At 49.4% G+C, this 12,800-nt stretch overlaps 1 protein-coding gene across 1 annotated transcript in view; it reads right to left on the bottom strand.

Annotated features, from left to right (window-relative positions):
- The window catches only part of Mrtfa (myocardin related transcription factor A), a 28,817-nt gene that overhangs the window by 9,074 nt on the left and 6,943 nt on the right, over positions 1 to 12,800 (bottom strand). The window contains exons 3-5 of the mRNA XM_048340279.1: positions 2,364 to 2,419; positions 1,003 to 1,078; positions 70 to 231 (exon numbers count right to left, since the gene is read on the bottom strand). Coding sequence (XP_048196236.1) covers positions 70 to 231; positions 1,003 to 1,078; positions 2,364 to 2,419 — 294 coding nt within the window. The remainder of the gene's footprint in view (positions 1 to 69; positions 232 to 1,002; positions 1,079 to 2,363; positions 2,420 to 12,800) is intronic.

The raw sequence follows: 12,800 nt of genomic DNA, 5'->3' as shown, positions 1-12,800 counted from the left end.
ACTCAACCCTGCCTCAGAGCCGCCCTGCCCCTGGCTAGGGTGCCTGCGGGCGTGGCCCGGCCTCCTCACCAATGATGGCTTCCTTCAGGCTGGACTCCACAGGGAGAATGTTCTTCTCCACCAGCTCCATGGGGCCCGGCCGCTGGGCGATCTTCTCGTTGAGGTCATCAGCTAGTCTGGCTCTCTTTAGCTTCAGTTGCTTGGCCTGGAGGGATGGCTCAGCCGAGGTCTCTGTCCAAGGGGGAGGATGGGAGCGGGAAGATGGAGGAAGGGCCCCAGCCCCACGCTGGAAGCTTTGGGCCCATCGGAGGGGGAGGTCTCCCTGGCAGGGAAGGCGGCTGGGCGTCAACCACAAGGACAGCTGCACCGGGCCAGGCAGGGCTGGACCACTTTCTGAGGGGGAGTTTCAGGGCCAAAGGAGCATCAGGCGGAGAGCCGTCTCTCCGCTCTCCTGAACCGTCAACGGCCAGGCGATCCCCTCTGCTCTGGGTCTCTGGGTCTCCACTTGAAAAATGTGAGGTTCACACTCAAGGTGTGTGTTCCGCCCTAAGGACAGTCCCAAACTAAACAGGCAAAAGTGAATATATTTGTGTGCTTCCAGGAGCCCAAACCTTTTCTCTCTGTAGATCGGAGAGAAGTCTATTTCCGAGGCCCACCTCAAGTGTTGAGCTAACTGCCGGTGAGCAAGTGAATGAATGAATGAGTCAATGCATGAACACAAAAGAATAAAGTGCGGCCATTTCAAAAACAGGTTTTGGAGGAGAGAAATGATCTTCCCTGGCAGAGAAGTGGCTCCGCGTGAAGGGATGGCGGGTCAAGCCAGGCTGAGAAAGCGTGGCTGCACTTACAGGGGCATCACTGGCGAAGCCCGCCGCAGCCCCGCCGCCTGGCTGTCTCGCTGAGAGAGCCTCGAGCTGGCTCCTGCCACACAGATGGGAGACAACAAAAACCAAGTGCTGCCATGGTGTGAGGACAGGGAGAAGCGTTTCCAACCCCACGCACCTTCCAGAATGTGCATCCTGACCAGCTCTGACCGCTCCGGCCGCGAGCGGATCTTCCGCTTCAGATAGTCCTCGGTCTGCGGAAAGAACACAGCAGGAAACGCTCGAAGCCAGGGCAGGGTAAGCCTGCGGCGTGCGCAGGACCAGACCCCAAGACGGGGGGGCGCGGTCACTCGGGGGCCACCACGGCGTCCACGGGCTGACTCCAGGGCAAGCGGGGCCCGGAAGGCGCGTCAGCTCCGGGCATCAGCCGGGGTGCCATCCTCTGTGGCTCCGTGAGCACCCCAATAAAAGTAACAGAGGTACGCCAAGGAAAACTAGGCGTTGTCCAAAAAGAAATGTACTCTTTACCTAATTTATGTAGCTGTCACTTCTCTGTATATCACCTTTATAATAAAAAAATTAAAAAGAAAAAGGAAATTAGAAGAAAAATATTGTTTTTCCTAGAATGAAATAAAGTAGAAAATAAATTTAGTTTTGTAGCGTAGTATCAAAGTCTCTATACATACTGTGTGAGTGTGTGTGAGTGTGTGTGTGTGCGTTTCTGATACTGGAGTTTGAACCCGGGGCCTCACGCTTGCGAGGCAGGCAGGAACTCCACCAAACGTAAGCCATGTCTCCAGCTGAATATAATGACCTGGTTCCAAAAACTTACACTGTATGATCTCATGAGCGTTTTCAATTCACTCTGAACGCCTGCCAAGCACAGTATGAGTTCAGTACTAATTCTGAGACATGGTACCCTAGCTCCAGTTCCTCAAAATCCAATGTCCTCATTCTGCATTTATTAAACTCTGGGGAAGTACATCAAGCTCCCAATGGTCACCGAGCCACCCCACCATCGGTGGCTGGTACGTGCGTGCATGTGTGCGTGTGCGTGTGCGTGTGCGTGATCTTAGCTTGTGTGTGACCTCACAGTGGCACCTGGCCAAGACTTTCACCGTTGGTGAAAGAAACCCAGCCTGGAGCGTGGCCTCCCTTCTGCTTTCCAAAGAGTGCCCATGGACGCTGGCTGCCCTGGGCAGACAGGAGAGGCGGAAGCTCTCTGACGGGAGCACCTGCTCACGGGGCTGGGGGATGCAGAAAGCCATGGCTGCCATCCGTGAGAGCCTCCGCAAAAGCAAGGGTGAGAAAGACGAGCGGTCCTCAAAGCCAGGTTTGGGGAAGGAGGCCCAAAGACCAGCGCAGGCCTCCAGGCACAGGGGAGGCACAGAGAGCCAGCGAGGGGAGGAGGCGGGAAAGGCAGAGGTCTCTGTTATCTAGAGCTGTGAGGCTGTGCTAGGACTGGAGAGAAATAAGAGCCAGCCAAGCGATTAGCTCTCGCCACACACTCTGGGGGTCTCTGGGAAAGGGGGTCCTTACCCGGGCCCGCTCCAGGCTCCGCCTCTGCTCATGAAACGCAGCAGGACTTTTCAAAGCTGTTGAAAAAAGAATCATAAAGTAATGACTTTTAGGGGCTGGGGATACAGTCAGTGGTAGAGTGCATGGGCCTACAGGGCCCTAGGCGCAATCCACAGTGTAAGGAAGGGAAGAAGGGGGGAAAGGGGAAGGGGAAGAGGGAGGGGACAAGGGAAGGAAAGGGACGGGAGAGAGTGGGGGAAACACTTAAAGAGAGGTGTCACATTTAGTACCACAATGTTCAGTGCAGAAGGCATTTTAATCCAAGTTAATACTAGCAGTGTCCGTAATGACGCCTGACTGAGCATGTCGTCAAGGTCAGCTGCCCTGTTAAGCAGTGTGGGTCACTGCCCCAGGCATGGGTTCTACAGTGTGGTACAGCCCCATGATGGAACCTCAAAGACCGCCTCCTGGGCCACACCTTCTTCTGGGGAGGCCCCAGAGGGGGGCAGGGCTGCCTTGCGTGCTGGGCCACTTGACTCTTCGGCCTCATTAGGAATCAAGTGAGCAGACCAGTTTAATGGGACAGCTAAACCAGAAGAGTCTATGTCTTCTCAAATGCCGCTTCCATCTGCAGCTGGGATTCAGTGCTGCTAAGAGACAAACCAAACTTCACAGCCATCGTGGGGTTCACTGCGGTGAAGAAACCCACCCCCAGCAGCGGATAGGTGGCTCCATCCTGTTCTGCGACACTGCCGTTGGCACCTTCACTACCATCTACAGCAAGCACTGCTCAGACTAAACCAAGCTCCCCTGCAAATGCTGCAGTGTGGACAAGAGGCCTGTGTCCCTTGGTCAAAAACTTGGTTACGGGGCTGGGAATGTGGCTTAGTGGTAGAGTGCTTGCCTTGCATGCATGAAGCCCTGGGTTCGATTCCTCAGTACCACATAAACAGAAAATGGCCAGAAGTGGCTCTGTGGCTCAGGTAGCAGAGTGGTAGCCAGGGACAGTGCTGTGTCTCTGAGTCCAAGCCCAAGGACTGGCCAAAAAAGAAACAAAAAACCAAACAAACAAACAAAAAACTTGGTTACGAGGTGACAAATGATGATTTAAAACACTGAGGATGAGGGGAAGGTCTGACTCACTTCAAGCAGGGAACAATGGCAATAAGAGGGAAATTCACAAGACGATGGTCAGTGTCACTTCTGCTTCCCAGGATTTGTGCGCAGTGGTGAAACTGCATGGAGAGATAACTTCTGGGCTACTGTCTGTGGTAGAAGGCAGGGGTAGGGAGGCGCTAAAAGTAGCAAGCGCACAGATAGGACTCCATCCTGCTCAGGCCCGTGCTTCCTCCCTGCCCTCCCGCAGGGTGCTGGGCCTTACGCAAAAGCAGCCTCACTAGAGAGCTTCAAAATGCCAGCACCACTTGTTTAAAGTTCATTTGGTGTTTTTTTAAGCTATTATGAGAAAAACAAGGATCTCCAAAACTCCACATGGATTCCTTTCCATCCCCGAACAGCAGGAGGTGCTCCAGACTCAGCAAATAATCCCCGAAAGCTCAGCACTGGCCCTCTCCGGGGAGCCTCCCAGCTGTGCCAACAGGGCACTGCGGGCACAATTCCAAAGTGAGCTCCAGAGCCCCGTGAGCGAGGACCTGGCGTGGGTGGCAGGTGGGTGGGAAGGAACACACTGCCTTGTTGCTCGGAGAGCGCAGCACGTGGATGAGACAAGGAGAATCGAGGAGAAAACTTCACGTCCACCGGCCCACCCAGCTGCCCCCAAAGTCCTCATGACTGACTCGATGGTCCTTCTAGTAACGAGACAGGGTTTTCCTATGCACCCACCCCCCTGCCAGGATCCCACAGGTCTGCTACCATCTGCTGAGTTCGTGTTAAGTGCTACCACTGAGCTCCATTCGCAGCCCACCTAGTTCTAACACACCTTTGGCGGAGGGAGTGGGGGGAGCAGGGCTGAGGAACAAACTCAGAGCTTTGCATTTGCCAGCGAAGTGCTTTTCCCTGAGCTAATCCCCAACCCCTAACATACTTTTTACTACTCACTGTCAGTCTCTTATCATGACAACAGATCATGTGACTCATCTGGGTTGAAGATTTCACAAAAGCCCCAGGGAGCAACACGAGGGATTTGTGCACTAGTGCTGGGCTCTAACAATGACGGCCTTCGCCACGGCTTGCGAGCACAGAGCATCTTGACAGGAGTGGCTCTACCAGCTTTGTGTACGAAGGTCAGTGTACATTAATGGCTACTACAGTATGAATTCCTATTTGGTCCCGCGGTTATGGGAGTCTTCATGTAATAGCACGGAAGGGGCTCCTTTTCATCAAGTGTCCGCTTGCGTGGAGGTACTGGTCCAGGTATTTTAAATATGCTAGCTAACTGAATATCCCCAGTGAATCCATGTGGTAGGTAATATTCCATTTTATAGGCCCAGAAGAAAAGCTAGCAAGTGGCAGCGTCAGGGTTGTAACTTAATTCTAGCTCTCCCTCAAGTCATGATTTCTTCCTATTTCTCTGAGTTGGTTTCTTAACTTCTTATTAAAAAAAAAAAATTAGGGAAGAAAGAGGCCGCTGGATGGGAGCTGGGCCCAGGCAGCTGCAGGGACGCGTGTTTTTTAGATGCACACCTACGTGCAGGCCAGTGGGAAGAGCAGCTGGCCACGGAGCTGAGCGGGGCCGGCGGTGCGGAAGACCCGGGTGTGAAGAGGGGCTCAGCCAGGGGCTGGGGGCTCATGCCTGCTCACCCTAGCGACTTAGGAAATCGGGATCTAGTAGTTTTAAACTAGCCAGAGCAGAAAAGCCCATGAGGTTCCATCTCCAAATAACCAGCAAAAAGCGGGGCTAATGGCAAGGTTCAAGTGGTAGTGTGCCAGCTGAGCAAGCAAGCCAGACAAGTCAGTCACGCTAGCATGAGGCCCTGAGTTCCAGCCCTAGTATTGGCCAAAGAAAAGGGGGGGGGCTTCACTCAGACATCCCTTTGAGGGACCCTAGGAATTGAGACATCAAAAGCCATAGGGGCTCACCATGGAGCAGTCGTGAGCCTGATACAAGCGAGGATGGGGGGGGGGGGGGGAGGCTAGCGGCATTCATCAGCTGCACAGTCTGGTCAAGAGAACCGGAACTGGTGACCGAGAAGAAAAAGAGTAATGAGCAGGGGCTGGGAATATGGCCTAGTGGCAGGAGTGCTTGACTCGTATACATGAAGCCCTGAGTTCGATTCCCCAGCACCACATATATAGAAAATGGCCAGAGGTGGCGCTGTGGCTCAAGTGGTAGAGTGCTAGCCTTGAGCAAAAAGAAGCCAAGGACAGTGCTCAGGCCCTGAGTTCAAGGCCCAGGACTGGTGGTAAAAAAAAAAAAAAAAGAGTAATGAGCAGTCAGTCCCCAAAGACTCGTTTTCTAACAGGAGCGTTGTAATCTTGGTGAATGTGCTTCATTCCCCCAGTATTTTGTTTGTTTTTGTCATTTGTGGGGCTTGAACTCAGGGCCTGGGCACTGTCTGTAAGCTCTTCGGCAAAAGGCTAGCGCCCTACCACTTGAGACACAGCACTCCTTCTGTTTTCTGGTAGTTAATTGGAGGTAAGAGTTTCATGGACTTTCCTGCCTGGGCTGGCTTTGAACCGAGATCATCAGATCTCAGCCTCCTGAGTAGCTAGGATGACAGGCCAGAGCCACAGTGCCCGGCTCATTGCTGGCGTTTTATGCAAGATAAAACAACACTGGGTGAAATGCCAGGTACTACCGAGGGGTGGGGTGGGCCCAAACCAGGTCCGTTTCTGCCTTCTCTTTGTCTGAACCTTCTGGTCAATGTGTCTATTGCAAGTAGTTCTGTTTCTCTCTTCGCCTGCCTCCTCTTTTGAAGTACTGGGGTTTGAACGCAGCTTTATGCTTGCTAGGTAAGCACTTTACCACTTGAGTCATGCCTCCAGCCCATTTTGCTCTGGTTATTTTTGAGACAGGGGCTTACGTTTTGCCTAGGCTGACCTGAACTGCAATCCTATTTTTCAGTTCCTGAAGTAGCTGAGATGGTAGCAGCATGCTACTATACCTATTATTGAGATGGGGGGGGGGGGGAGGAGGGTCCTCTTGAACTTTTTGCCTAGGCTGACCTCAAATCATGATCCTCCTAGATCTTCGCCTCATAAGTAGCCACAGGACTAGAGGTGTGAGCTATCCCACTTGATCCTGCTTTGATTGTTTTTGAGATTAGGTCTTGCTTTTTGTCTATGCCAGCCTGGACTGTGATCCTTCTATTTGTATTTCCCACCCCCACCATGCATCTGGAATGGCAGGTGCATACCACTAGTTCCAGCTCTGTCTGCTGAGATGGGGTCTAGTGAACTTTTTGCCCAGCTGGCCTTAAACCATGATCCCTTTGCTCTCTGCCTCCTGAAAAGCTAAGATTACAAGCATGAATAATGGTGTTTGTCTTCTTTCCCCATTTTTACTACTATTTAGCAGGTTCAGTAATTTTAAGAGCCTGGAGCTGGGCCAGCAAATGCCTACTGGGGTTTGCGGTCAGAAGGGCAACTCCAGCGTGTGTCCAGAGGGCAGCGTGGTGATGGAGGTGTAAGAGACCATAAGGAAATCCCTGGGCTTTCGTGATGTGGGAGCGAGTGCAGTAGAGACTCAAATCACAGAAGCATTCATGTTACAAAGGCAAGAAGGAGGCAGAGTGAACTGGAAAACAGGCTTTGAAGTTCAGGCCTCTGGTAGTTGTGGAAAAAGCAAAAAGACTCAAAGTTAATCCACAGATGACGCTGCCCAGGAGGACCACAGTCACCTGGGTCCGTCTCCTCCGCCATGAGGCTTTAACAGCTTTGGGGGAAGCTCCGGGGTGTTATTTATTCCAAATTTCACTTCCCCAGAACTCCTCATCTCTGCCAAGAGAAGTCCCCAAAGGCCAATGCAAGCGCAGGAGCTGTTGCAGTCCGTTTTGGACGCCAGGCACAGTGGCTCCTGCCCACGGTCCCAGCTGTTCTGGAGACACTCCCCCGTTACCCACAAGCTAAGCATGGGGGGCACGCCTCATCCACACCACAGAAAGCGTAAGTGGGAGGAGAGCAGTCTCAAGCTAGCCTGGGCAAAGAATGAAGCACTGTCTGAAAATAACCTAGAAAGCAAAGGAGCTGAGAGTATGTGTGAAGTGCTGAGTCCAAACCCCAACAGCACCGAAGAAAAAGAGCAGACATCTTGGTGCCGCCGGTGCTCGGGTACTACTGTGCACGATGAGGGAAGTGTGCGGCTCACCGTGAAGGGCGGGCCAGGCCCCTGCACAAGTCAACGGGGGAAGTGGCCAGGAGGAACGGCGCTCACTCAGTTTCAGTTCTAGAATATGGGCCCACCCAGTGGCTGGAACCACCCGTGGATATGGCAGCACCCATTTTCTTCCTCATCAGACACACATGCTGCCTTAATTATGAGGACATTTGTGAAATAAAGAACTAAAAGAGAAACCCCATTTCTATTTTAAGACGATTCTGGCAAGCGTTTCTGGAGGGAGACCGCGGAGCTGTGCCTGGAGATGTCTGCAAGCCCGGGACCAGGATCGTCCTGATCTTAACAGCAGGCAGGGGACCCTTAAAAATTGCCTTAGCTCGGCAATTTCTGGACATCACCAGCACCATGGGACACCATCTTCAATTATCCAACAAAAAGCTGGGCTAGAGGTGTGGCCCAAGTAACAGAGTACCAGCTGAGCCAGCAAAATATTGCATAATCTGAAGGAGGGGGGAAAAGGGTGAAACAGAAAATACTTAAAGAAATGATGACAAATTTGGCAAGGAACATAAATCTATAGATCCAACAAGCTTAGTAAACCCTCAAGTAGATAAACGCAAAGAAATTACACTTTCAAAAGCTAAAGATAACCCAAGTACCAGTGGCTCATGCCCGTCATCCTAGCTACTCAGGAGGCTGAGATCTGAGGATTGTGGTTCAAAGCCAGCCCAGGCAGGAAAGTCCATAAGACTCTTACCTCCAATAAACTACTGAAAAAAGCCGGAAGTGACACTGTGGCTCAAGTGGTAGAGTGCTAGCCTTGAATACAAGAAGCTCAGGGACAGTGACCAGGCCTAGAGTTCAAGCCCCAGGACTGGCAAAAATAAACAAAAAATAAAAACAAAGAGAAAGTCACCAGATTAAAACAAAACAAAAACATCTGAATGATGTCCTATTTCTCATCAAAACCTCTGGAGCACAGAAGGAAATGGCTTGATATTTTCTAAGGGCTGTTAAAGACCCCTTCAACCACGTAAGTGTCATCATCAGAACTGCATAGACAGAAGAGGTTTCTAACTTGATCTTTTACATAAAAAAATAAAATAAAACAAGCAGAAACATATCTGGCAAGTGCCATATATTCACATCAACCCATGTTTGTACTCACAAGTCCCCCCTCCCCTTTCTTCATTTTGACATTTTCAAACCTATAAAACACACTGAAACTACAAATAATGGAGAGCCCTAAGCCTGTGACCTAGACTTACCGGCTCTCTTTTAGCCATATTTTCTCACCTCCCCTGCTGCCCCTCCTCTCGTGTACACACACACTTAATCATTTTCATTTATGGAATTATTTTAAATTAAGTTGCAGACATTTCACCTCTATTCCTTCAGTGTACATTTCCTACATAACGAAAACACTTCAAGTGTGTCTAAGAAAGTTAACATGGATTCAATAATACCTAACTTAAATTCCCCAAATGATCCCTAAAATCTTTTATAGCTGGATTTTCCCCCAACCCAAGATTTAATCAAGAACCCACATTTTGTTGTTGATTCTTAAGTCACAATCTAGAACAATAACCCTACCTTTTTTCATGAACCTGTCTTATTTTAAGTATCTAAGCCAGTTGTCTTGCAAAATATTCTATGCTCTGAATCAAGATCTATAATCAAACATTTTTGGTAAAAGATTACATAAGCCATACATCAGGGTATGGGGAACTTTGGTGGCTGCAGACGAGGCTAAAAAGTGATAACAAAAGACTCCATCTCAGGAAAGCATCTTCCCCATGGCAATTAATATATAACCTGTGGAATGCACAACGGGAGAGATTCTCTGCCCCAACAACCACTTTCCTAGTAAGTCTAGAATCTATTGACAGTCCTTGCCTAAAACTACTACAGCATGGATTTGACAATTAGAACTACAAACAGTGAGAACTGAATTTTTACAAAATGATCAAGAGGCCATTTAGAAGAAACTGGAGTGACTGGATGGCGTGGCACTGACAATCTCAGACCAGGAATACAGTGTTATGGAATAAGCTTTCCCGACAGTAAAAGTGACTGTATTTGGTGTTTGATGTGACTGTGAGTTACCCTGTTAAGCGGTGTCGAAGCAAGACAAGAGTGCATGGGTACAGACGCTTGATTTACAAGAAGCTACATGCTGGTAAACACACTGCCACTTGAAAATGCTTTTTTGTTTTGTTTTTTGTTTTGCCAGTCCTGGGGCTTGAACTCAGGGCCTGGCACTGTCCCTGAGCTTCTTTTGCTCCAGGCCAGCACTCTACCACTTTGAGCCACAGTGCCACTTTCAGCTTTTTCTGTTTATGTGATGCTGAGGAATCGAACCCAGAGCTTTATGCATGCTAGGCGAGCACTCTACCATGAGGCCACATTCCCAACCCTTGAAAGTGTTTTAAACTGAAAATGCACACATCTAACCTAATATAGCAACATGGTACAGCGCCAGTGGGGATGGGGACATAGAGCAGACCTTGTACAGGTTATTGTCCCCTGCTCACGTGTGGTAACTACAACAACAACAACTGAACAATAGCAATTTTAATCTGATCTTTCACATTTGGCCTGTTGTTCCTGTCTAATCTTTTAGAAATAAATACCTTGTCACTTACTCTAAATTGGCAATGGAATTTGAAAAAAGGACTTTAGACTTTGCTTTAGGAAATGTCAAGGGACACATATTCTATTCCTTTTCCTGTTACACCTCTCTTGGGATATGTGTGTGTACACACGCATGTGCACACACACGTGCACCAGTACTGGGGCTTCGCCACTTCAACCACAGCCTCTCTTAGAGGGTGATGTCAGCCCAGCAAGAAGGGATGCTGTGTAATCGAAGTCCATCCAAAGTTAGATGAATCCTTTGCCTTATCACCTGGCTACAGCAGAGGAGTCAGATTATAGGCATTTGCATTAATTTTGACACTACATAACGCCACATATGAGGCGAGGCAAGACAGACTTCTCCCAGCACTGGCAATGTGTGTGCATGTATGTACGTGTGAGGGGGGATGTGTTGGGTGCATGTGTACATCCCCAAACATCTCAGATGTACCAACTTCGTCTGTCTTAAAGTTACTTTTTGCCAGGTGTTAGTGGCTCGCCCCTGTAATTATAGCTACTCAGAAGGCTGAGATCTGAGGATTGTGGTTTGAAACCAGCCCAGGCAGAAAAGTCTGTGAGATTCCCATCTCACATCTGTGGCTCAGGTGGTAGAGTGCCAGCCTTGAGCAAAAGGAGCTTAGGCATAACACCCAGAACCAGAGTTCAAGCCCCAGGACCAGGAGAGGGAAAGGAGAAGGGAGAGAGGAAAGAGGACAGAGGAGGGAGACGACAGAGGTGAGAGAGAGGAAAAGAGAAAGAGAGAAAGAGAGAAAGAGAGAGGGAGAGAGAGAGAGAAACACTTGCTAAATTTTCTCAACATCTTGATTTAAAAATTTTAAGTCTGCCACCTATGTGGATAATTTCCCAAGCTTCTTTCTGACTCCACATCAACTATTGGATGAGGTTGTAGTCATCACGCCCAAGAAAGACTGCTACAAAAACGGTCTGCCTCTGCACCTGTCAGGTGAGAACCGAGGAAGTCTGAGAGGCCCTCACACACGGAGTGATGGGGAGGCTGCGTTCTGTATGTCACTGGTGTATAAGAGTTGATACTGACATTACACAGATAATTTTTCTTAGGATTCTGAATCTAGGCAGAGAAGGGACTCAACCTAGAGCACAGAGAACAAACTTCATAGCAGCCCTAAGTGCTGGAAATCACATGCTAGATTTCAGGTGTTTTTTTAGGGCAACTGTCTAGTGAGAATATATGTAAAATTCCTCAGAGAATTCATGGCAAAGAAGAAATTAAAAATCTCTTTAGGGGCTGGGGATATGGCCTAGTGGCAAGAAAGCCTGCCTTGTATACATGAGGCCCTGGGTTCGATTCCCCAGCACCACATATACAGAAAACGGCCAGAAGTGGCGCTGTGGCTCAAGTGGCAGAGTGCTAGCCTTGAGCAAAAGGAAGCCAGGGACAGTGCTCAGGCCCTGAGTCCAAGGCCCAGGACTGGCCAAAAAAAAAAAATCTCTTTAAAAATATTTAAACAAGGGTTATTATGACAAAGGTAGAAAGACGGTCGTGGCCTTCAAGCCTCACAATTGGCAGACACTAACAACATCGGGGAGAGCTAAGAAAAATGGGGTCACTCTCACCAACGAGGGGTCCTGATTTATGACACTGTTTTCAGCTTTCAAGAATTTCCAAAGTTGGAATTTGGGTGAAAGCACAGCAAGCTATCATCAAGCAATCCCATGTGGCTAAGTGCCATCATGAGCTGTGACGTCAGGACCTTGTAGTGGGGGTGTGGTCCAGGGTGAGTCATGTGACTCGTCTGAGGCTGCACTCCCCATCCGCAAAGGCAGTTATGCTAGGACTGCATGTGCAGTGGCAGGGAACAAAGTGAAAGTACCCAGCCATCGGCTTGAAGCCGGGTTAAACGACGCACAGCTACGGCTGTCACTTCTAGTTCCCTGTGCCCATCCTCCTCCTGAAAACACAGCCTGTGTGAGAAGTCAGCCACTGAGAACTGCGGCCTGACTTCCATTTCTTGTTTCTGTTTTGAGCTGACACACTAAAATATCCACCAAAATATTCTGCAACAAACACCATGAGCCAGTGTGTGTCAACCGCTCAAAGGACTCACTGTGACAATGAGAAACAGAATTAAGTTTATGTGAATCAAAGATCTTGGGTGGTGGGATGTAGAAAAGGGACCACACATCTTGGGGCAAGCAAAGATGCAAATGAAGAGTCCTGAAGCATTCTTTGTAGGCACCCTCTTTTGAAGGCTTGCTACCACCCCTGTTTTGGCACCTATCCAAACCAGCAAGGAAGTCAACTACTAAAATCAACCTAGGAACAGAGAGTGGAGGGCTGAGGGCAGCTCAATCTTTTCCGTCTCAGTGGGACAAGCTGCTCTAGAGTCTCCCACTCTTAACCTAATGGTGGGAGAAGCTGAGACTAAGAGAGGTAGACACATGGTCTCAATACAGTCTGGATGTCAATAGATAAAGTGAATTTAAAGACTGAAGATACAAAGGGCCAGCTGGGCACTTGTAGCTCATACCTGTAATCCTAACTAGTTAGGAGGCTGAGACCTGGGGGACTGTTGCTTGAAGTCAGCCTAGGCAGAAAAAGTCCT

This window comes from Perognathus longimembris, chromosome 1, assembly GCF_023159225.1.
Source record: "Perognathus longimembris pacificus isolate PPM17 chromosome 1, ASM2315922v1, whole genome shotgun sequence".
Lineage (NCBI taxonomy): Eukaryota > Metazoa > Chordata > Mammalia > Rodentia > Heteromyidae > Perognathus > Perognathus longimembris.
This window is presented reverse-complemented; position numbering and strand designations above follow the sequence as displayed.